Genomic DNA, 26,177 nt, shown 5'->3' with positions numbered 1-26,177 from the left:
TTATATTAAGCTCAATACTGAAGAGATATGCAGAACTGTACAACAATGTCACTCTTTAGTTTTGTTTGCTTCGGAAAACACAACTGATTTCTTTTTTTTTTTTCTTTTTAAGATTTTATTTATTTAGTTGGCAGACAGAGATCACAAGTAGGCAGAGAAAGAGGAGGAAGCAGGCTCCCTCCCGAGCAGAGAGCCCAATGCGGGGCTCGATCCCAGGACCCTGAGATCATGACCTGAGCCGAAGGCAGAGACTCTAATACACTGAGCAACCCAGGCGTCCCCACAATTGATTTCTATTCAAGTCTCTTATTCATGTTAATATGTACTGGGTTTATTGGGGTATTTTTAATAAATTAAATAGAACTTTAAAATTTAACTAAAATATGGGGCGCCTGGGTGGCTCAGTCGGGTTAAGCGTCTGCCTCTGGCTCAGATCATGATCCCAGGTCCTGGGATGAAGTCCCACACCCAGCTCCTTGCTCAGTAGGGAACCTGCTTCTCCTTTTCCCTCTGCCTGCTGCTCCCCCTACCTGTTCTCTCTTTCTCTCTGTCAAATAAAATAAAATCTTTAGAAAAAAATTAAAGAAATAAGTAAAATTTCATTAAAATAGATGTAAACAGATGTAACCAACAAAAATAAAAGCACTTTGGGATCCTCAATAATTTTTAAGAGTATAAAGGAGTGATGTGACCAAAAGTTAAGATTAGTCAAGTTATGCAAGGCACTAAGGAAATACAGTATCTCTAACAGTCTCAGGGGAACTGTTAGGTTATTTTCCAAGTATATAAGGGATGTGAAAAGTACACAGCCATAGATCCATTTACCCTTTTATAAGGACAAGAAACTATTAATTTGGTATATATACTAAGAGCAGTGGCTCTCTAAAATTTTGGTAACATTAAATCACAGCCCCTTTCTTCTATATGAACACTTTCCTTTTTTTATTATTATTAACATGTATTATTTGTTTCAGGGGTCCAGGTCTGTAGATTTATCAATCTTACACAATACACAGTATGAACACTTTCCTTAAGGCTAGTCTCCTCTAGAGGAACCTGGGTGGCTCAGTCGGTTGAGTTTCCAACTTTTGGTTTCAGCTCAGGTCATAATCTCAGGCTCCCAAGATCAAGCCTCATGTCAGGCCCCCCGCTCTTCTCTCTTTCCCTGTCTAAAAATAAATAAATCTTAAGGGGAAGGGATGCCTGGGTGGCTCAGCTGGTTGGACAACTGCCTTCGGCTCGGGTCATGATCCCGGAATCCCGGGATCGAGTCCCACATCAGGCTTCCAGCTCCACGGGGAGTCTGCTTCTCCCTCTGACCTTCTCCTCGTTCATGCGCTCTCTCACTGTCTCTCTCTCTCAAATAAATAAAAAAAAAATCTTTTTAAATAAATAAATAGATAGATCGGCGGGGGGGGGGCTAGTCTCCTTTATAAAAAACAAGTGAATTTCATAAAAGAACTCAACTAATTTGGGGAACTGCCCCAAAAAAGAAATTGTGTTTTTAAAGCAAAATCCAACAGAAAGATTCCTTTAGATTTGTTTTCATACTCATAAAGTTCCTAATATTTTAATATTTTATCTGAAATTTATTGTACCACTTTCTATTTATATAGCTTGCGTAGTGCTAATTTTCTTAAGAACACTCTATCACACTAAAGCTTAATTTCAATAAATATGCAATATTTAATCTCATTAATAACTGAAAAAAGCAAATTAAAACAATTTTATGCTTTTCATTTACTCTACTAGCAAAAAATTAATTTTAAGTACTGTTCTCAGACCAGTGAAAGCATAACAAAAACCAGCACTTCTTATATAAAAAGTGGGAATAAAGTTGGTAGGATCTTTTTGAATTTGCAAGTATTTAATAGCCCTCCTCACACAACTCTGTATCACATCACCCACCTAATTTTTTTCCTCTTAGCACTCATCACTCTTAAAAATCTAAAGGTTAAAAATTCTTATTTTAAATAATTATCTACCCCATTACTGTATAGGATGCATAATAGCAGGTGCCATATTCATGACTGTAACTGAGCTTAGGATATCTATCATAGAATAAGTGTTCATAAAAAGTCTGATAAATAATTGACAGTCCTAGAAATATTATTTTTTTTTTAAAAGTAAACACAAACAGGGGCGCCTGGGTGGCTCAGTGGTTAAAGCCTCTGCCTTCAGCTCAGGTCATGATCTCAGGGTCCTGGGATCGAGCCCCGCATTGGGCTCTCTGCTCGGGAGGGAGCCTGCTTCCCCCTCTCTCTCTGCCTGCCTCTCTCTCTACCTGTGATCTCTATCAAATAAATTTAAAAAAATCTTTAAAAATAAAATAAAATAAAAGGAAACACAAACAAAAACTTTTGGAAACAACCTATTTGTCCATCAAACCCAGAATGATTATATACACTATGGTACTTCATTCAGTGGAATACCAAGAAGTTTTTAACAATAATATGGCAGATCTACAAGTAACTAGAATGGAAAGATCTGAGGCACATTAAATGAAAAAGAATAAGCTGTCAAATACACCCATATCATATTTTTGTGTTGAGAGGAAAAAGACATACACAGAATTACAGAAAAACTATGCAAATATAATATCTAATTGGCCAGTAGTCAATTCTATGGAAAAGTAGTAGCATTTGGAAAAAGATGGAGAGTGGTCAAGGGTAACTTTAGCTCTATTTGTATAATTTAAATCTTCAAATCATACATTACATACTCATTCAAAATGCTTATATAACTATGCATTTTTTTTTCTTCAAATTGATTTCTAAGAGAAATCAACATGTTGTTCAGGGTCCAGTCCTGTGTCTTACCAAGAGGAAATCTACTATAGGGAATCCGTTACCAAAAAAAGAGGAAAATGAGGCAACTCAGATTACCAACAGCAGAGAGCTTCTGTGACTTCTTGAACTAAAAGGGTAGTAAAACGAAACAGTATCACCAGATCAAAGAAGCTTGGGATGGTGTTAGAACCACAGTGGGATGTCTTTAGTGGTAAACTGGACCACAAAAGAAGGGGTCACTAATAGGACAGAGAACTGCTGGTGGAATTGGCTCAAAAAAAGGGGTAGAGAAATACGCTGGCTTCTTTAACTCATCTCATCAACCAATCTTCCATTAGCACCTACCATTGCCAAATCCAGAAAGCAGGCTGGTCTAGTCAAATAATCATGTTGTACATTTTAAACTCACACAATGTTATTTATCAATGATATCTCAATAAAGTTGGGGAGTGGTAGCAACAACAAACACATGTAGAAAAAGCAAAGGAGCCTAGGAAATGTGATCCCTTGCAACACAGAACAAAGCAGGGAAAAGGCAGGATAGATTTGACAGCAAACTGGCTGACTAGCACAGTCAAGTTATCAAATGTGTGCCCTACTTCCTATGTTCTATGGCAGCAGATGATACACTGCTGGCTCAACATCTATTTTAAGCCTTATTTAAGAATTAAGAGAACCTGATTTGAGGGAAGTGGAGGAGGAATTAGAGGTACAAAATGTAGTAACAGCGGGGGGGGGGGGGAGTAAATGATTAGAAACACTGTTATTTCCTAGAGAAGCAAATATACCAAAGTCAGTCACATGTATAGATTATACAAAATTTCATTATATCAAATCTCTCTATACCTGGGAGGAATTTCTGGAAATATGAGACACAGTAAGTTTTGAAAAATAAAAGTTCAGCTTAGAAACCAAGAATTTAAACTTAAACTTATGTTTACCAAGATGCACTTTGAGGGTCTTTCTCTAAAACCATTTTAGGGGTTCCTGAGTGGCTCAGTCAGTTAAATGTCTGCCTTTGGCTCAGGTCATGATCACAAGGTCCTGGGATCGAGCCCACATCAGGCTCCCTGCTCAGTGGGGAATCTTCTCTCCCCCTCTGCCATTCCCCCTTGCTCATCCTCTAATAAAAATCTTAAAAATAACACTTTTAAAACTAAAAAAAAAAAAAATCTTAAAAATAAACAAAACTATTTTAAAACAATGTACTTAAAACTTGCATCTTTCAAAAAGAACAAAACAAAATCTAGGTTAGGAACTAAAGAAGAAGAGCTGCTTGATAAAAATGCCAATATGGAAAGAAAAGCCTAATTTCATTTAAGCATTCTACTTATCTTAGACTAGGAACTGGTAAACTTTTTCTGCAAAGGACCAGATGGTAAATATTTTAGGCTCCTGAGACCATGCAGTCTGTGCCACTACTACTCAACTCTGTGAAAGCAGCCACAGTTCACATGTAAATGAACAGATGTGACTCTGTTCCAATAAATCTTTATGGACATTAAAATTTGAATTTCATGCAAGCTTCACATGTCACAAAATATTCTTTTTTCATTTTTTCCAACTATTTAAAAATGTAAAAGTCATTCTCAGCTCACAGGACATATAAAAACAAGCAGTGAGCCAAATTTGGCCAATTAATCATAGCTGCTGATCTCTGGTCTCAAATAACGTCATGGAGCTCTACATTTGAAGATTAGGTTTGGGTCACCTCTGTCCAAATGGCTATGGTGTTAAACTATTAAACAAGGGCTAATCTATTCAAATTTTTATTCCAATCTACCAGCAACAGACGAGTTTTTAACACAGTTGTCAGACTTCAAAAAATTATAGTCTCTAATGCAAAGAATCTATGTAAGTACATTTAACCTACACAAAAACAAACCAGAACACTTGAGAGTCTGTCACAATTTTCTTTTCTTTTCTTTTTTTTTTTTTTAGAATTTTATTTATTTGAGAGAGAGAGAGAGAAAGCGCGCGCACACAGGCAGGGGTAGAGGCAGAGGAAGGGGAAGAAACAGACCTCCCTTACTCCACCCAAGCTGAACAGGGAGCCCAACGAGAGGCTCAATCCCAGACCCTGGGATCATGACCTGAGCCAAAGATAGCCGACTAACTGAGCCACCCTGGTGCCTCTCTATCACTGTATTCAATCAAACAAAGCTAATATAAAAAAAGCCTTGGCCCTAACCTACATGCACTCCACTCCTTTGGCTCACATCTGTGACAAAAGAATAACCAACTACTAGCTCACAAGTTCTATAAGGGATGTCAGTGCTATTATTTGTTTACAAGACTGCAAAAGCATATGATCTACCTTTCATTTTAGAATAAAATAATAAAATCTAGGCAATATAATCCAAATGCCTCTGATAACCAAATCTCAAAGTCTCCAATACAGAAATACAGTTGCCCAAAAAATTCCAAATTCATCCATTCTTCTACTAATCTTTAACCAATATAGGCTATGAGAAAGTTTGCATTTTTACAGTGCAGCTTCAATCCCTTGTAGAATCGTTCCTTCTGAATCTTATTTCAACATTTCCCTAGACTTTGCCAAAAGGATGTTACAAGAAATTGCTGGGCAAAACCTAATACCAAATTTACTATAAAAAGGATTGCAAGGGGCACCTGGGTGGCTCAGTCGTTAAGTGTCTGCCTTCAGCTCAGGTCATGATCATAGGGTCCTGGGATCAAGCCTCAAATCAGGCTCCCTGCTTGGCAGAAAGCCTGCTTCTCCCTCTTCCACTTCCTCTGTTTGTGTTCCCTCTCTCACTCTCTAATACATACATAAAATCTTTTTTTTTCTTTTTGAGGGTAGATAGCTATTTTTTATTTAAAAAATTATTGACTATTGACTACTTGATGGGGTTTGTTTTTTTTTTTCATATTTTCTGACACTTTTTTCTTTATTACTTTATGTACCACATCCAGTGCTCCATGCAATACATGCCCTCCTTTATACCTACCATGAGGCTCACCCAACCCCCTATCCTCCTTCCCTCCAAAACCCTCAGTTCGTTTCTCAGAGTCCAGTCTCTCATGGTTTGTCTTAAATAAAATCTTTGGGAGGGGGGGGACTGCAGAAATTTTCTTCTAGTATATCATCTATCACCTTTTTTATGAGAACCTATGGAAGAAATTTCTCAGGCACAATGCCATGTATGAACTCTTTTCTCAAGAGACTTATGTGTCTTTTACCTTACAGATACTACATATACTATATACTCTGGTATAAAATTCTCTTTTATTTAGCTGTAAAACCAAGCCTTCACAGTTCAGCTCTGGTAACTGTGTAAAGACTATGGCACACATTTGTATATACTTCTATAATCAGCTCCAAGTCACTGAATTTTTTTTCCCTCAAATTTTCTTTTGAAAAAAAAATCCTCACAAATTGTGCTTATTAGGTAAGCTAGCTCGAAGTGAGACCTAACTTTTCAACAGCATAAGCTACTATCATACCCACGTATATAGATATTCATCAACAGGGGAAAAAAATTAAAAAAAAAAAAAAAAAAAAAAAAAGCAAAACTACCTCAAACAGCTGCAGTTTGTTCTTTGTGTGGCTTCAACAAAATCCCAGGATGCTACTTTATCAGGTATCTCTTCTTCAGACAGACCACCTGATGAAGCTGAATATTTCCTCCTAAGATTTGAAATTATAAATTCTTTAGAAATCATAAGGTTTTCTATAACCACGAATTAAGCATTAAAACTGAAGTTCAAAAGTCAGACTTTTAAAGTCATACAAATGACTCTATACTTTAAATATCTATGTGCAAATAACTACCAACATGCAATATTTTAAACTTGAAAATGAAAACACGTACTTGTTCTGTGCTCTGTTCATATTGCATTCTTGCCAAACTCTATCCACCACATGATTTGCTAATTTTCTGGGTATTTTCCCACCGTGGTGGTTAGTACTATCAGAGTTGAAGCCATCAGACACTGAAGAAAATTTGACCCACTTCTGGGCAGACTGAGGATCAACTGAAAATAAACAAAAAAGAACAGGCTATAGGAGAATAAAAGTACATTTAAAGTAACATTATTTGGGTTTGGGCTTGGGTTTTTTTTCTTGTTAATTTGTTATGCAGTGTATTCCACAGCTATCTGATTTGTCTCCATGTATTTTGAAGCAAAAAGCATATTACTTTACTTAAAATACAGAAAGCATGGGTGCCTGGGTGGCTCAGTGGGTTAAAGGCTCTGCCTTCAGCTCAGGTCATGATCCCAGGGTCCTGGGATCAAGCCCTGCATGGGGCTCTCTGCTCAGCAGGGAACCTACTTCCCCCATCCTCTCTGCCTGCCTCTATGCCTACTTGTGATCTCTGTCAAATAAATGAATAAGATCTTAAAAAATATATATACAGAAAGCAAAAAATCCAAACAGGGGATGTAAACTTGGTGGTAGTGTTCTATCAATGCTGACTTCCTGACTTTGAGGATTAAATGGTAGTTATACAGGAGAGTGTTCTTAAATTTGGGAAAAACACTGAGTCAGTGGGCATAATGGGGCATTGCATCTGCAGCTTGTTCTCAAATGGTTCAGAAAAAGACCAATGATAATAAATGCATACATCTAGAGAGGGTGATGGAACCAATGCTAACAGTTTAGAAATCTGGATGAGGGAGTTCTTTGTATTTTACATGGAAACCCTTCCGTAGTCTGAAATTATTTCAAAATTATTTTTTAAGTGCTGACATATTCAAAACAACAGATTTATAACTAGTGTTAATGACACAGATTAATACAATACCTGTTTGGACTTCCTCAGGAGATGTAGGTGGTGTAAGAGTAACTGAAGATATAGCAGGATCTCTTGTGGAAGCAGGCACTTGGTGGACACCCAAGCAAGAAGCTGAACAGTGAGAGGATCCCACAGAGCTAGGAGTAGGAATGTCTGACTGAGGGACTAGAACAAAGCATGCTGGGTAGATCATTCGGACACCAGCTAAAAGGAAAAAATAATGGACAGGAAAATAAATTACCATTGAGACTATAGTAGGATTAGTTTCACTCAAAAGTACTGTAATGGAAAAGTTTATATGATTTTATTTGTTTAATTAAATAAACTTTATGTATTTTTTTTAAAGATTTTTATTTATTTATTTGACAGACAGAGATCACAAGTAGGCAGAGAGGCAGGCAGAGAGAAAGGAAGGGAAGCAGGCTCCCTGCTGAGCAAAGAGCCTGATGCAGGTGATCCCAGGACCCTGGCATCATGACCTAAGCCTAAGGCAGAGGTTTTAACCCACTGAGCCACCCAGGCGCCCTCTTAATGTAATTTTTATAAATACATGCTCCTTTTGGCATAAGGTTTTTTGGAAGAAACTACGAGAAGCTGTTAATACCTTTAATGGTTACCTTCAGTGAGAGACTGAGAAGCAAGCAGCTTTCTCTTTTCATTTTTGGATTTTCTAACCATGAGTGTATATTACTTTTAAATCTTTATTTGTAAAGCTGACAAACTATAATGTATATTTTTAAATTATTTTTAAGTTTTAAAAAAGGTAGTCGGGACACCAGAATTAAGGAACATTTTCTGCTTTCTTCTTTATATGTCTTTTTATGAAAGCTTAATATATGTTTGGGTTTTTTTCTGGTTTTGTCACAACTACCCTGGTAGTAATGTATTTATTAAAATTCAATACTGGTATTCTTTTTATTTTAAAAAAAAAATGTGAAAAAGGCAATCTTCATATATCTGACCTTGTCATGATTCCATTAAACACTGCTGCAGATTCTAATGCTAATTATCTGCTCAATTATACATTCCCCACACCTCCCCCATCTCTCTAATATGGAGAACACCTATTCACTCCATTGTTAGGCTTGCCTGTGTGACCTGCATGTGATATACACCAGATCCCAACAGGAGCTTTAAATGTGCTTGCAAGATTAGTCCAGCCTCTCTTATTCCTGTCCTTTCCCTCAAGATGCACATGTCCCAAATATAGTTTACCTTGTTAATCTGGGTCCCTGAATGAAAAAACCATATAGAAGAGCCAATATGAAAAGAGCTGACCTGGGCAGAGCAGATCAAATCTATGAGTTCTTAAGTGTATCTTCTACCTTCTAAAAGTTATCAGAGGCAAGTTTTACCAAATGTTAAAATACTACACGACACTGGTGGTCAACTTTCCGGCTTCCAAATGTTACTCATTCACAGTTATCTTCTTCCCATCTTTAGCACGCTTACCTCTAGGTGAAATCTACTTCCTTGCCCCAATGACTTTCGAATGACAAAGTGACTAGTTCTGTCTAATGCAATGTAAGCAGATGTAACATACATTATATCCTAACAGAAGCTTTAAATACACTTACATAGTTATACTCAGTACTTATTATTCCTCTGGTCTTTAAGAACAGCAAGTCCCTGAGAGTGGGTAATCACTGAACCTAGGTTATAGAATGACAAGATATGAGGAGCCAAACCACAATCATACTGCAGCCCTTATGTAATGTGAGGAGAAAACAAAGAAATAAATGTTTAATGCTGAAAGGCACTAAGGTATTGGAATTATCATTCAACAAAATCTAACCAACGTTCGGTCACATACTTTCCCCTTAAATTTAATACTCAGAATCCATACCAACAAGAACTTCTACTGCAGCTAAAGAATCATCTTCCCAATCCATATCTTCCTGTTTTTCTTCAGACATCTCCTTTAAGCAAGATGAGATAGGATAGAACTGTTTCCATTCACCAATCAATTTTTTGGTAGCTGAATCAGACATCTTGAATGCTTGTCCTGTGAGAGTGCCATTTAGTCCAAATGGGCTTAAGATTACTAGAAACCCAAAAGAGACATCAAGTAGGTAACTAAAGACTGGTACAACAGGTAAAAGCACAATGAATAGTTTGACAAGTAATTATGCATTCTAAAAAATAAAAGGAAACTGACATTAACAGTCATTTTAGAGAAAAAATTATTATACTTCACTACTGTGAAGATAAAGCACAATATTTATTATAAAATCTTAAAAATTTTGTTCACCCAAAATATCTCACAAGGTTAGAATTTCAATATGAGTTGGGGTGTTACGTATATCCTTCAACTTCTCTTGATTTCCAGTAAGGAAAAGCTGTATGTGTGCATGTGTCTATAAATCTAAGTACTTTCATTATGCACTGCCATGTAAATTTTTAAAAAGCAAATACTAGGGTTAGAATTAAAACAAGAGCATACTGTCAGTCTAAAAACCAATCAGCAATTTCATGTAAATATCAAAATCCCCATGTACCAACGTTAAAAATGGCTTACATGACTCAACACAAAAGATGATCTTGAAAGCATAAAAATATATATCTGCTAAGTGCTATATAAAAGAGCATTTTAAAATATGTTATCATTCATGTACATGAATTTTTAAAAATAATATTTGTATTAAAAAGCTTATTTCATTGACTTAAAACTCTAACAAGGAAAAAGAAAATAAACTACATCAGAATAATTGCTAGGCTAAAGAAGAGGGAAATCTCATTAATACCAAAATTTAAAATTACCAATTGCAGTAACAGTTTTTTGAAACAATAAGAGATCGAATATCTAAGATAGTAAAATAATCTACCTTGAAATGGGCTATTAGACTGTTGAGCAAGGGTGATATGCTCTTCACTAAGAAGGTATACTGGTTGATGTTGGTTAATTTCCACACTGGTACAAACATTGCTATCTCCATGCAAGAAAAAGGTGAAAGAGCAGGACAAGTGTTCACTAATAAAGAAGAAAAAGTTTTATTTTAGTGATGATTAATAGCCAAATGTAAGTTAACTTGCTTTTCTTTATTAAAAAGTTATACTACAAAAATACACATCTCTTTAACCGAGAAATTCTACTTCACCATCTGAAAGAAATAAAAAAGTCACAGATATAAGCAAAGATTTAGTTTTAAGAAATGTTCTTCACAGCACTGTTTATAGTAGAAAAAGCTGCAAATAGAGGAACCAGTAAACAAGTTAGGTATACCCACATATACTCTTATAATATATCCACCAAAATATATAAAAAAAATCTAGGTATGCAACTGAATTAAGGATGACCTAATGTTTATGTTTATTTTCCCTTATAATTAAAAAATTAAATGCAACTATATTTTCTCATTTTATTATTTCTGAAATTGGGCTACATTCAATCAGTCAAGCATTTAACGGACTGCCCTCCTCTCACCCCTAATACTAAGTTATTTTAAAGCAATGAAGGATCTTACAATTGAAGGCATCCTAGAATCCAAGCTATATTCAAAGCAGAACATCTTAGGAAACTTAGATATGGCTGAGAATATAAAAGCTCCCAGTAGGAAAGCACAAAGATCCTCAGAATAAAATATAGACAGGTCGAATGGCCCAGAAGAGAAGACTGTACACTAAGAAGAATCCACTTCTCTTATTTCTTCTCCACACATTTATTTTAAGAATTTGTCCTGGGGTACTTGGGTGGTACAGTTGGTTAAGCATCTGCCTTTGGCTTGGGTCAAGATCCCAAGGTCCTGGGATCAAGCCCCTTATCAGGCTCCTTGCTCAGTGGGGAGTCTGCTTTTCCTTTTCCCTCTGCCTGCCTCTCCCCCTGCTTGTGCACACAGTCTCTCTCTGTGCCAAATAAATAAATAAAATCTTGGGACACCTGGGTGGCTCAGTTGGTTAAGCAGCTGCCTTCGGCTCAGGTCATGATCCCAGGGTCCTGGGATTGAGTCCCACATCCGGCTCCTTGCTCGGCAGGGAGCCTGCTTCTCCCTCTGCCTCTGCCTGCCATTCTGTCTGCCTGTGCTCGCTCACTCTCTCTCTGTCTCTGACAAATAAAAATCTTTACTAAATAAATAAATAAATAAATAAAATCTTAAGGGGAAAAAAATAATTTGTCTTAAAGAACCAGTTCTTAAAGAACTGGTTCTTTAAGACATAACCATTAATAAGCCAAAATACTGCTGTTATCTATCTATAAGCCCTCTTGAATTATTTCTGGACAAGTCAAGGGCACAAAAAAATAAGTTACAGTAAAAGTAATACTATAGCTAACAAAAGTGGGAAAATAAAATGTCAGAAAGAGGTGAAGAGTACTGCAGAGCTGAGAATTTCTTCACTCTATATATATCAGGGAGCCAACAGATTGTCTGAAGTTGATAGAAATATTAAGAAACTGAAATTTAAGCTATCTCCCAAGTTAAAAAGATAACCAAAAGAAAAACTGACAATACTATCACTAATAACCAATCTTATCTTTCATGGTAAAGAATCAGTAGATATTGTCTAAAGTTGATAGATCAAGGTCTAGAGGTATAAGCACCTCTGTAATTATGGCAATAACCACTAGAAGTAGTAAGCAAAAAAGTTAAAACACAAAGACGGAAAACTAAACCTGGTTACTTCTAGGGAATGAGACTAAAGTAATTAAGCAGGGATCTTTTTTTTTTTTTTTAAGATTTTTTTTATTTATTTATTTGACAGAGAGAGATCACAAGTAGGCAGAGAGGCAGGCAGAGAGAGAGAGAGGAGGAAGCAGGCTCTCTGCTGAGCAGAGAGCCCGATGCGGGACTCGATCCCAGGACCCTGAGATCATGACCTGAGCTGAAGGCAGCGGCCTAACCCACTGAGCCACTCAGCGCCCCAAGCAGGGATCTTTTGGTTTTCGAAATTTGTACTATTCTATACTGCTTTAAGTGTATTATTTTTAAATTTTTAAAAATTATGAATCTTGGGGTGCCTGGGTGGCTCAGTGTTGGTTAAACATCTGCCTTCAGTTCAGGTCATGATCTCAGAATCCTGGGATCAAGCCCTGCTTGGGGCTCTCCACTCAGCATGGAGTCTCTGTTTCTCCATCTCAAATAAATGCATATATAATTTTTTATAAAAATTATGAATTACTTAATCAATGCTTCCTATATCTTTCCCCACCCCAGCATATTTTGTTGCCCTTTTTTTTTTAAATAAACTTATTGGGGCGCCTGGGTGGCTCAGTGGGTTAAGCCTTTGCCTTCGGCTCAGGTCATGATCTTAGGGTTCCGGGATCAAGCCCCACATCAGGCTCTCTGCTCAGCGGGAAGCCTGCTCCCACCTGCCTCTGACTATTTGTGATCTCTTTCTCTCTCTCCCTCAAATAAATACATAAAATCCTTAAAAATAAATAAATAAAAATAAAAAAACTTATTTTTGGAATAACTTTAAATTTACAGAAAAGTTGCAAAGGTATCATAGACAGTTCCCATATATCCTCTACCCAACCCAGTTTCCTCTGAAGTTAAACATCATACATAACAATGCTACATTCGTCAAACACGTAATTAACACTGGTACATTAATTCCAGTCCGTATTTGGATTTCACTAGATTTTCCACTTGACCATTTTTCGGTTTCAGGATCCAATCTAAGATACCACCCTGCATTTAGCCAATAGATTCTTTCCTTTCAGGTTTACTGAACCATAAATGATAAAGCCAAATACTTTTTAAATATGAAATAAAATTATTTTAATTATTTATTAAATTTATTCAATTATATATTAAACTTGATATTTATCAAAGACCAATCCTAATGGAACAGTTATTGGTTGAATAATTACAAAGCCTACAGACATTTGCTTAGGTATAAAGTAAAATCTAAAATAATCATAGAGACTTAACTAGTAACTTTGAGACCTGTCCATCAAAAAGCAGACCATTTCTAATAAAAATAAATAAATAAATAAATAAATAAATAAATAAAATAAAATAAAATAAAATAAAATAAAATAAAGACAATTTTATCTTTGCTTTCCAGCAATGGTAAGGCACCCATACTGTAAAACAAGGGGAAAAAAGTACCAAACACATAGGTTAACCTAACTCCAAATGCTTAAAGCAGAACATGTACACAATTCAAACGAACTCTGTATTAAACTTAGTATTATATTCAAATCTAAATGAACTATATACTAAGCCACCAGATGAAAGCAAGTATTATTCCTTTATTCAACAAGTATTTTATGACTAAGCACATGGCACTATACTAAATACACAATTACTGTTATGTTTAGTGCTATTTAAAAACCAGGTACAGGATCTATGAGACTGTCTCAACAAGACCTAGATAATGATAACAAACTTTGATTCTTAAGTGGAAAACAATACAAAAGTTATCCTTATGTCTCATGGTACATTACATCAGTCTACCCCAGATACCTATTTCTTCTCCAACCTCATCTCTTACTAGTAAGTCTTCTTTTATTATTTTTCCTTTTCAACTGGCCTCTCTGCAATTCCTTAAACACATCAGACCTTTATACCTACTGTTATTCAATCTGAAACACTCCACATATCTACGTTCACTTTCATTAGGTTTTTTATTCAGATACCTTGTAGATGCTGTTTTTACCAATCACCCTACTTTAAACTGTCCTTTAACTCCTATTCTGGGATAGGTTTCCTTGGGCTAAATAATCATAATCTAAAATTTTAATTCACTTTTTTCTTATAGCTGTCCCAGAATGTAAGCTCTATTGGAGGAGGAATGTGTCTTCTTTATTCAAGTTTGTATCCACAGATTTTAGAATAGATCCTTGACACATAGTAGGTACACACTAAATACTGTAGGATACAATCTGTATCTGAGCAACTTATTTCTAATCAAACATTGCTTTTCTTATCAAGTCTTTATCTATATAGTTGTCCAAAGCTAGAAAAGTGAATTATCCTCAACTCTTTTTTCCCTAAACTCCTGATTCTAGTTCTTAAATATCCATGATTCGTCAGTTGTCTTTTTAAGCTCTGAATAACTACTAAAATCTCTAATTTATCTTCTCGCTTTTCACTGCTGACAGGCATCCTTTTTTTTTTTTTTTTAAAGATTCTATTTATTTATTTGACAGACAGAGATCTACCTGTCAGTAGACAGAGAGGCAGGCAGAGAGAGGAGGAAGCAGGCTCCCCGCTGAGCAGAGAGCCCAATGCGGGGCTCTATCCCAGGACCCCGAGATCATGACCCGAGATCATGACCCGAGTCGAAGGCAGAGGCTTTAACCCACTGAGCCACCCAGGTGCCCCGACAGGCATCTTTTTAAAAATTAATTCTGATCATGTAACTGGTGGCTCAAAATCAACAGTTGCCCAACGCCCACAAAAAACAACGAAAATCCCATAGTATAGCACTTTAGACCCTTTGTTATCTGATCCTTGCTAATCTTTCCAGGCAGAGGTACTTAGTCCAAGAACTCCTTCTTTTGTTTACTACAAATTCCTCCCCACTTCTTAAGCATTCTTCAACACTCCTTTTTTTTTTTTTTTTTTTAAGATTTATTTATTTTAGAGAGAGGGAGAGCCCAAGGGATTGTGAGGAGGGGGCAGAGGGAGAAAGAATCTTTCAAGCTGACTCCCCACTGAGTGAGAAGTCCTTCCCAGGCTTGATCTCAGAACTTATGAGAGCCAAAATCAAGAGTTAGATGCTTAAACCAGCCAGGCACTCCACTTTAACACTTTATCTCCGTGCTCCCATAATACTCTATGTTTATCCTAATATTTATCATCACACTTATTTAACTAATTGAACTTCCCTGCCAAGTTGTAAATTCCTTAATAAAAAGAATTATAACTTTAATATTGGTAGAAAATTTAGTTATTGGTTCCAATTCTTCACCCCCTTCTTTCTCATTTCTTTAACCATGGTAAAAAACACAACATAAAATTTACCATCTTAATCATTTTTAAGTGTATTGTTCAGTAATGTAAGTATATTCACATTGTTTTGAAACTGATTTTTTTTATGAAATTGATTTTTTTAAGGTTTTATTTATTTATTTGACAGAGAGATCACAAGTAGGCAGAGAGGCAGGCAGAGAGAGAGGGCGAAGCAAGCTTCCTGCCGAACAGAGAGCCCAACGAGCGGCTCAATCCCAGGACCCTGAGATCATGACCTGGGCTGAAGGCAGAACCCACTGAGCCACCCAGGTGCCCCTTCACATTGTTTAACTAATCAAACTGAACACCCAAAAAACAAACAATCCAGTTAAGAAATGGGCAGAAAACAAACAAGAACAAACTTTTCCAAAGAAGACATCTAGATGGCTAACAGACACAGGAAAAGATGCTCAACATCACTAAACATCAGGGAAATAGAAACAAAACTACAGTGGGATGCCACCTCACACCAGTCAGAATGACTAAAAGTAACAACACAAGAAACAACGGGTGCTGGTGAGGATGCCGAGAAAGGGGAAGTTTCTTACACTATTGGTAGGAATGGAAACTGGTACAGCCACTCTGGAAAACAGCATGGAGGTTCCTCAAAAAGTTAGAAATTCAGCTATCCTATGACCCAGCAAACATACTCCTAGGTATTTAGCCAAAGGACAAAAAAAATACAAAAACTGATTCAAAGGGATACACACAACCTGATGTTTACAGCAGCATTATCAATAATAGCCAATTATGAAAAGAGCCCAAAATCCATCAACTGTGAATGGATAAAGTTGTAATATACATACACAATGGAATCTATTACTCAGCCATAAAACTGAATGAAATCTTGCCCTTTGCAACGAGGTGGATGGAGCTAGAGTATATTATGCTAATAAGTCAGGGAAAGACAAATACCCACAATTTCGGTCACATGGGGAGTTTAAAAAGCAGAACATATTAAAGGGGTGTGTGGTAGAGAGGCAAACCATAAAACAGACTCTTAACTACAGAGAACAAACTGAAGATTGCTGGAGGGGTGGTGAGGAGGGGGATAGGCTAAGTGGGTGATGGGTATTAAGGAGGGCACTTGTGATAAGTACTGAGTGTTAATGTGATGAAACACTAAAGTACACTTCTGAAAATAGTATTACACTATATGTTAACTAACTAGAATTTAAATAAAAACTCAAAAATGAAAACAAAAAGGATCCTTTCAATTCTCTTAGAAGCAGGACTGCTGGATTATATGGTAGTTCTATTTTTAACTTTTTGAGGAACCTCCATAAATGTATTCCACAGCGGTTGTATCATTTAACAATCCCATCAACAATGAATAAGGGTTCCAATTTCTCTATCCTAATACTTGTTAGCTTTTTTTTTTTTTTTGATAGTAGCCATCCTAACAGATATGACTTGCATTTCTCTGATTAGTGATATTGACCATCTTTTTATATGCTATTGACCACCCCTATAATCGCTGAAGAAATCTTTTCAAGTCTTTCACCCAATTTTAAATTGGGCTACTTGACTTTGTTGTTGAGTTGTAGTTATTTGCACATGCTAGATATTACCCCTTATCAGATATATAATTTGCAAACATTTTCTTCCACACTAATTTCTGGACTTTCTACTCCATTGGCCTACCTGATCTGTATGTTTGTACCATACTGTTTGATTACTGTAGCTTTGTAATTACATTTTGCTCACCCTCTCTTCATTAAGGCTCTTAGGTGTAACTCTGCAGTTTCTCCCATTAGAGGTGAAATATATTTCCCCAACCTTGACTCAGGCTTGCTTTGTGACTTGCTTTGGCCAAGCAGAAGCTTAAAGCTTATACAATCTGGATTGCCTTCCAATGCTTCTTTCATTGCCACAAGAATCATATGAAATATACCTTTACTCACCTACAGTTTACAATGTGGACTAAATTAGCTAACCCCCAGCTGACCAGCAGATACATTAATGAGAATATATAACTGCTGTGTTAAGCCTCCATGTTTTGGCAGGACTTTGTTACACAATAGTGGCCAATATGGAAAATGGCAAAAAAAGATCTACCATGACAAAAATCTAAGTATGTGGCACTGGTTTGGGGACCTGATGATTGATAGCAAGGAACATAAGACACTAAAAAGTGATGAGGAAATTATTATATTGTGACCCCTGTTATATAATGGAGAAATACATCATAGAACAGTTGCCTGAAGGGGCTCCTAGATGGCTCAGTAGGTTAAGTGTCTTCCTCCGGCTCAGGTCGTGATCCCAGAGTCCTGGGATCAAACCCTGCACTGGGTTCCCTGCTTGGCTAGGAGTCTGCTTCTCCCTCTCCTTCTGCCCCTTCCCCAGCTCATACTCTCTCTAATAAATAACATCTTTATAAGAAAAAAAAAAAAAAAGGTTTCCTGAAATAATCTAGAAAGCAGAAAATGTGCCTAATGAATTTACAGAGTTGGAGAACAAAGATCAAGTCAAAATATAATTTGATTATTACCAGTTATATTTGATAGGTACTAAAAAGAAAAAGAGATGAACTAAGAAAAAAACCTGGTTTATAAGCATAATTTAGAGAGAATACAGTCAGCCTGTAGGCTAGAAAATAATACTATTTCTCAACAAAGTGATGGTATGGCCTATATATAACAGCTTCAAGGGAAAAAAAAAAATCAAGAGTGTGATTCTAGGGAACCTGGGTGGCTCAGTGGGTTGAGCCGCTGCCTTCGGCTCGGGTCATGATCTCAGGGTCCTGGGATCGAGTCCCGCATCGGGCTCTCTGCTCGGCAGGGAGCCTGCTTCCTCCTCTCTATCTCTGCCTGCCTCTCTGCCTACTTGTGATCTCTGTCTGTCAAATAAATAAAATCTTAAAAAAAAAAAAAAAAAAGTGTGATTCTAATACCCTTTGTTAAAAATACATGTACCAGCTGAAACATCAGGATTTTCAAATATTACTCCTAAGCCTCCATAGATTTTTCTCAAAGAAGGCATCTAAAGTAAACAAGCATATATGCAAAAGTTTTGTTACTATATGTGGAAATGCATAGTCATATTTGTACTTATCTTTTTTTGAATGTCCTCTTTTCTGACACAGTTCTTCTGTAATTGTTAAGGTTGAGTAATAGAGCATATAAATATATAATTCCTAAATAGTACTTTTGCCTTAGCAAACCACTAATGTTTAATTTCTGGGAGGGATAAGCCCATTTTATGTATTGACATAAAACAAGCAGAAATCAATTTTCAAAGCATTTCTTTCTCTGAACAACAAAAAGAAGGTAGTAAATTCTGGAAAAAAGTTAAGAAAAATTCATATTCAGCTGGTCAGAATGACTGTATTTCTTACAATGGTAGGAAACTTCAGAAGACAAATATTTCTCAATAAAGGGGAAAATTCAGAGTTTAAAGGGGAATTACTAACTAAAAATACTTATGTCAAAAGAAAACATTTATTAAAAAGTCACTCCGTAAGAATAATCTATTACACAGAGAAATTTTAACTTGGTTTTAGGGATCAAGTATTCTATAAAAATGATTATGAGTGCTGTGTGCTTATTCGGTAACTGAATAGATTTTAAAATCTGAATTGCAAATATTTCCAAGAACATTTGCAAGTATAAGCAACCACCTAAAACAGTCTCATGTTCTTTATCTTTAAGACAAAGAGGCTAGGAAACCTGAATCTTGTATCTTCATATTTACTGCTTTTAATCAGTGAAGTATAGTTCTTAAAAATACAGTTTCCAACTGTTTCATTTCATATGTAAAATATTAAACGAGAATTAAAAAGGATATTCAAAATAGATTTTTGCCATGACATAAAAAGCAAATAATGTGACTAAAAATTTTCGTAAAAAGATTATAATTTGGAAAATATATTTTAAAGTACATTAGTTAGTAAATATTATTTAGGAAATATTATTTAGGAAAATAAATATAATCTGGTATATATAACACTGTGGCCCATTAAGATGAAGGTCCAATATAGCCTTTCCATATGTCCGATGAGTATTTGACCATAGTAACATCTGTTTTATTATTTTTTTTACTGTATACTGAAATGTTTAATATTTTTTATTATGTTAGTCATCATACAGTACATCATAAGTTTTTTACACAGTGTTCCATGACTCAATCTTTGCATGACACCCAGTGTTCCATGCAATACGTGCCCTCCCTTAACACCTTTCACCCAGCCTACCCATCCCCCCATTTCTCCATACCCCCCTCCCTCTAAAACCCTTAGTTTGATTCCCCAAGTCCATAGTCTCTCATGGTACATCTCCAACTCTGATTTCCCCTCTTCATTTTCCCCTTCTGCCTCCTAATGTCCTCCATGCTATTCCTTATGTTCCACAAATAAGTGCCATCATAACTTTTAAATCAGAAAAATTCGGCTGACGTAAAGCGAAAAGTATATCTCTAAGGGGTTTTGTAAGAACTCAATTATGCATACAGAGGTTTAATATATATATTGCTTGAGCAGGGGCCATATCTAATTTATTTTTAGTACTTCTTTTAGGTAGATACAGAAAGATGATATCCCATTTTGCTGTTAGGGAACTCAAGGCACAAAGAAGTTACAGGTCTTGTCTTAAATCATAAAACTAAAGACAATGCTGACTTAAAACCCTAGTCTTCCTGGAGCCCCTGCCTGGCTTGGTTGGTTCAGTGTGTGATTCTTTGTTTCAGCACAGGTCAAGATCTCAGTGTCATGAGATCCCTGTCTCAGGCTCTATGTTAGGTGTTGAACCTGCTTAAGATTCTCTCTCCCTCTCCCTCAATCACCAAACGCTGCTAGAGCATTTTCTCTCTCAAAAACTGTAGTCATCCGAACCAAAATGGACAAAGGACTTAAACACATATTTCTCCAAAGAAGATATACAAATGACCACCAAGCACATGAAAAGATGCTCAACACTGATCAGTAAGGAAATGCAAATCGTAACTATGATATACCATTTCAACCCATAGGATTGACTAATATTAAATAAAACATCTTAGAAAACAAGTGTTGGTGAAGATGTGGAAAAGCTGGAACCCTCCTAGTGGGAATGTAAAATAGTGCAGCTACTATGAAGAAGTATGGCAATTCCTTAAAAAAGAAAATAAAAAATCAAACACAGAGTTACTATATGATCCAACAATTCCACTTCTAGATATATTCCCGAAAGAACAAAAAGCAGGGATCTGAAAGAAATTCGCACATCAATATATAAAACAGCATTATTCATAACAAAGAATGGAAAAACCCAATCATCTACTGACCAATGAATATATAAACAAGATGTGATATAAAAATACAATGGAATATTATTCACCCTTAAAAAGAAATGAAATTATGGGTCCTCTAGATAGGTCAGTTGCTTAGGTGTCCAACTCTTGATTTCAGCTCAGGTCATGATCTTGGAGTTGTGAGATAGAGAGCCCTGTGTCAGGCTCCATGCCAGGGCTCTGTGCTGGGTGTGGAACCTGCTTGGCATTCTCTTTCCCTCTCCCTCTGCCCCTCCCCACCCCCAAAAATGAAAAAAAGAATTGAAATTGCGGTGTGTACTATAACAAGAATGAGAACCTTAGAACATTATGCTAAATGAAACAAGCCAGACACAAAAGGACAAATACTATGTTAACTCCAGTTATATAAAGTAAAAAAACAAATTCAGACACAAGGTAGAATAGTGGTTACCAGCAGCTGAAAGAAAGGAAAAATAAGGAGTTCTTAAATGGACAGATTTTCAATGTGGGATGATAAAAAAAGGTTCTGTATATAGTGGTGATAGCTGGACAACAAGGTGAATATACTTAATGCCACTGAACATAATGAAAAATGGTATATGATCCCATTAATTTCAATAGTTTCTGAACCTCTTTTTTATCACAATCACCTGGAGATCTCTTTAAAATTCCAAAGCTTAGGCTTCTACTCCAAAATTTTTAAAAAGGTAACAGTATTTTTGAATCTCAACAGTATTCCACATCCCAACAAGTTTTACTACTGCATTCATCTATATTTCTGTACCTCTCGTAACATTTTTATTTTTTAAATTTATAGTTATTAACTTCACCATTAGGTATTCTGAACATATCTCCATGAATAAGAGACCTTTATTAAAATCCAGAAGAACACCTCATCTGTGAATTTTGGATATACTTCTGCTCACTGAGTGAACATATTAAACTACACAGTAAAGAATCCTTAAAAAGCAATGATATTCTGGCTTATAGGCTTCAAGTATTCTGCAAGTACTCTTTATATTTCTGTATTTCCCCAATATAAGAAACTTTTTAAGAATTCTGTTTTACTACTTTCTATCACTTTAAAAAGATGTAGGCAGAGGACACCTAGTGGTTCAGTTGGGTAAGCATCGGCCTTTGGCTCAGGTCATCATCCCAGGCCCTGGTCAGAGACTGGGCTTTCTGCTCTGGGGGAAGCCTACTTTTTGCCCCTCCCGTGCCCCTTCCCCCAGTCATGTGTGGGCATGCATACTCCCTTTCTCTCTCTCAAAAAATTACAATCTTTAAAAAAAAAAAAAGATGTACGAAGAGAAGGTACAGTTGGTCTACAGGGTCCAAAATCTGTTTCATTTTTCATGCCCTATAATCCTACTCCAACATTATTAGCAAGCTATATAACCTTGGATAAATGACTTAGCCTCTCTGTGCTTTAGATTTACCAACTGTAAAACTGGATGTACAAAGTTGTAAGAAATGAGTTAATGTTAAGCCCTAATTCTAAACAGAGCCTGCCCAGTTCTGCTTAAGCGAAGGTTTCTCACTACCTTCTCCCCTTCAGAAACAAAACTTCCCTATTATTATTCATATCTAAAACCAATAGTTCAAAAGGACAAATTTTATAGGAGTCTATGGCAAAAATGATGTAAGAAATGACAGTAAGAAAAGCTTAACAGAGAGGAAAAAAAGAAAGAAGCTTTAGCACTTAATTTTTCTCATAAATGTTTCTGGAAAGCATGAGAATGTAGACAACTGATCATGCAAATCCTCATGACTCAAGCATCAGAGAAATGTCATGGTTCATAAGTATTATTATATCATCACTTAAGGTTTCAGAAAATAGGATGCATAATAATCTTGTTAAGACATTAACAACAAACCAACATAGGCTGCAGAGAGGCAAAAAAAAGACAGCAACTATGCCCAACTGGGCAAATAGTGGGAACCCTGAGACAAGGTGAAGGTTTCCCATATCTTTTAGAGCCTAGATCACACTCAAAATTTAGCATACAGGGTGCGTGTGTGACTCAAGTCAGTTGAGCATCTGACTCTTAGTTTCAGCTCCAGTGGTGGTCTCAGGGTCATAGGATAAAGCCTGACACTGGGCTCCTCATGGTTATAGAGTCTGCTTAAGATTCTCTCTCTCTCCCCTCCCCCTCTGACCTTCCCAGTGACTGCACACTCACGCTCTCACTCGCTAAAATAAATGGATGAATAAAATCTATTAGGATATTAGCATACAATTCCAAGAGGACTTGAAGACCAGTTAGAAAATCGTTGTTGTTTTTTTTAAGATTTTATTTATTTATTTGACAGAGAAAGAGAGCGCACGCATGAGAGCACAAGCAGAGTAGTGGTGGTGGAGAGGGAGAGCAGGGTTCAATCCCAGGACCCTGAGATCATGACCTGAGCCAAAGGCAGACACTTAATCAACTAAGCTACCCAGATGCCCTGGTTAGAAAACGTATTTTACCAATAAATATTATATCAAGCTCAGTTGGGCTGCTTCCCCTCTCTCTCTCTGCCTAGTTCTCTGCCTACTTGTGATCTGTCAAATAAATAAAATCTTTTAAATAATAAATAAATAAATAAATAAATAAACAAATAAAAATTACTAAATAGGCAAGGATTAAATGTCCTTATTTTGCACTAATATTCTAGTTACAATTAACTCTATAAATACTTAGGAATTACTCCTCTCCTTCCTGTGAACTTTACCACCCACATCCCTCAAGACCAAAATCTCTTCCTGTGGGCCAAACTCTTTGCTAACACTTAACCCTTAACTCCAGAACCCAAAATAAGGGCACAGAACATACAGAACCTGAGGCACCTGGATGGCTTAGTCAGTTAAGCATCCAATGCCCAATTCTGGCTCAGGTCATAATCTCAGGGTCATGGGATCAAGCCACATATGGGGCTCCACGTTCAGGGCAAGTCTGCTTTAGATTCTCTCTCCTCTCCTCTCACACATTATCTCTCTCTCTCTCTCACACATACACACACTCTCTAATAAATAAAATCTTTTTTTTTTAAGATTATTTATTTATTTGACAGACAGAGATCACAAGTAGGCAGAGAGGCAGGCAGAGAGAGAGGAGGAAGCAGGCTCCCTGCTCAGCAGAGAGCCCGATGCGGGGCTCGATCCCAGAACCCTGGGATCATGACCTGAGCCAAAGGTAGAGGCTTTAACCCACTAAGCCACCCAGGCACCCCTAATAAATAAAATCTTAAAAAAAAAAAAAAATACAGAACCAGACATTTGATCCAATCTCCTTTGTTATATTCAGCAAAATTTATTCTTTCCTATTTGCATACACATGTGATTATACACACAGATATATACATGATATACAGGTATCCTAAACTGTCTTTTAAAATTGAGGCTAGGGGTGCCTGGGTGGCTCAGTGGGTTAAAGCCTCTGCCTTCAGCTCAGGTCATGATCCCAGGGTCCTGGAATCAAGCCCCCAATCAGGCTCTCTGCCCAGCGGGGAGCCTGCTTCCCTTTTTCTCTCTCTGCCTGCCTCTCTGCCTACTTGTGATTGCTGTCTGTTAAATAAATAAAATCTTAAAAAAAAATAAAAATAATAAAAATAAATAAAATTGAGGCTAAACAGTAGAGTAAGAACTCAAAGCAGATTTACCAAAGGAACAATACATTTTTTTCCACAGAAATTAACTATATGGCTATATCTGTAGTTGAGGGAACAGAGTAAAATTATATATTAAATGTCCTCTACTAACTTTCCTATACAATCTCAACTGCCACTTAATTAACACACCTCCTATGTAAATTCATACTGGAAGACATAAACCAGCAGTCTTAAAAAAATCCTTATTAATATCTTTCTACTCTGTGTACCTTCCTATAAGCATTTAAAACTCTTACTAAATAAACAAACTTAACTGGCCATTCAGCTAAACTGCTATAATAAATTTAAATGACAAAAAGCCGGCCAAGCACAAACTTGGGTTCTTCTTCAAAATAATCTTACCCCAATGTACACTCAAACATCACAAATTTTTAATGTCTTTTTACTGAGATAATACTTAAAACCTACAGTAAGTCATTGGTACTTATTACAGCCATTTACCTGTGGCTTCACTAGCAAACACAGCAACTGCAGCTGATTTAGTTTCCTACATTGCAGGAAAACATCTATAAACTGTTAAGACAAAACACTGGTCATTCTTCTAATAATACCTGAAGATCGCAGACTTAAAGTCAATTCTTTTAAATTTCTTAAGTGTTAATTACCATAATAACTTCTTAAATTTCTGTGGTTAATTACCTATACAGTTGAAGGGTTCTTTACATCTAACCTAGGTATACCACTAGATTTAACTCCATTTCCTCTCAGTCCCTGAAAACTGTTAATCAGACAACTAGCTACACTGAAACCCACATTATTAGATGATGATCTATATTTAAGGGGGATAAAGGAAGGAAGAAGAAAAAAAAAGGTCAGAAATATTTTCTCCTTTGTTCAAATGAAACCAGTTCACAATACCAACTTCCTTCCTTGACAATTTTATTTTTTTAAGATTTATTTACTTATTTATTTACTGAGCGTGCACAAGAGAGCCCATGAGCGGGGGGTGGAGCAAAGGAAGAGAGAGAGAATCTCAGACTCCCCACTGGGCACGGAGGCCTAATGTGGAATCTTAGCGGCCAATCTCCTAACCTTGAGATCATGACCTGAGTTGAAATCAAGAGTTGGTTGCTTAACTACTGAATCACCCACTGCCCCAGACAACTGTATTAATTCTTTTTAAGAATGTTTAAACAAGGGTCGCCTGGGTGGCTCAGTGGGTTAAGCTGCTGCCTTCGGCTCAGGTCATGATCTCAGGGTCCTGGGATCGAGCCCTGCGTCAGGCTCTCTGCTCAGCAGGGAGCCTGCTTCCTCCTCTCTCTCTCTGCCTCTCTCTCTGCCTACTTGTGATCTCTGTCAAATAAATAAATAAAATCTTTAAAAAAAAAGAATGTTTAAACAAGTTCTTGGGGCATCTGGGTGGCTCAATCAATTAAGCATCTGACTCTTCATTTGGATTCAGGTCACGATCTCAGTCAGGGTTGTGAGATGGAGCCCTGTATCAGGCTCCTAGGGCCTGCTTAAGATTCTCTCTCACCCTTCCCTTACTCCCATATGCTGTCTTTAAAATTAAAAAAAAAAAAAAAAAAAAAGCTTATGCAAGTTCAACAGAAAATGACTGGATCAGTAAACAAAAATAGTATATATGGCCCTTAATGGTTTCACCTCATAATGGGACAGAAATGTAATTTATAATCCAGTCATTATCTACATGCCTATTGTCATTCCACTGAATTCAATGGAAAAGTATGTAGTCCCAAACCATAATTAAAAGCAGTTGAGGGGCGCCTGGGTGGCTCAGTGGGTTAAGCCGCTGCCTTCGGCTCAGGTCATGATCTCAGGGTCCTGGGATCGAGTCCCACATCGGGCTCTCTGCTCAGCGGGGAGCCTGCTTCCTCCTCTCTCTCTGCCTGCCT

The 26,177-nt window shown here is 36.7% G+C and overlaps 1 protein-coding gene across 2 annotated transcripts in view; it reads right to left on the bottom strand.

The window, feature by feature from the left end:
• The window catches only part of MED13 (mediator complex subunit 13), a 103,717-nt gene that overhangs the window by 60,480 nt on the left and 17,060 nt on the right, over positions 1-26,177 (bottom strand). For both annotated transcript variants that reach the window (XM_059379251.1, XM_059379252.1), the window contains exons 4-8: positions 10,372-10,517; positions 9,393-9,590; positions 7,556-7,750; positions 6,623-6,785; positions 6,328-6,438 (exon numbers count right to left, since the gene is read on the bottom strand). In XM_059379251.1, the coding sequence (XP_059235234.1) occupies positions 6,328-6,438; positions 6,623-6,785; positions 7,556-7,750; positions 9,393-9,590; positions 10,372-10,517 (813 nt within the window). The remainder of the gene's footprint in view (positions 1-6,327; positions 6,439-6,622; positions 6,786-7,555; positions 7,751-9,392; positions 9,591-10,371; positions 10,518-26,177) is intronic.

The sequence above is a fragment of the Mustela nigripes genome, chromosome 16 (genome assembly GCF_022355385.1).
Source record: "Mustela nigripes isolate SB6536 chromosome 16, MUSNIG.SB6536, whole genome shotgun sequence".
Classification (NCBI taxonomy): domain Eukaryota; kingdom Metazoa; phylum Chordata; class Mammalia; order Carnivora; family Mustelidae; genus Mustela; species Mustela nigripes.
This window is presented reverse-complemented; position numbering and strand designations above follow the sequence as displayed.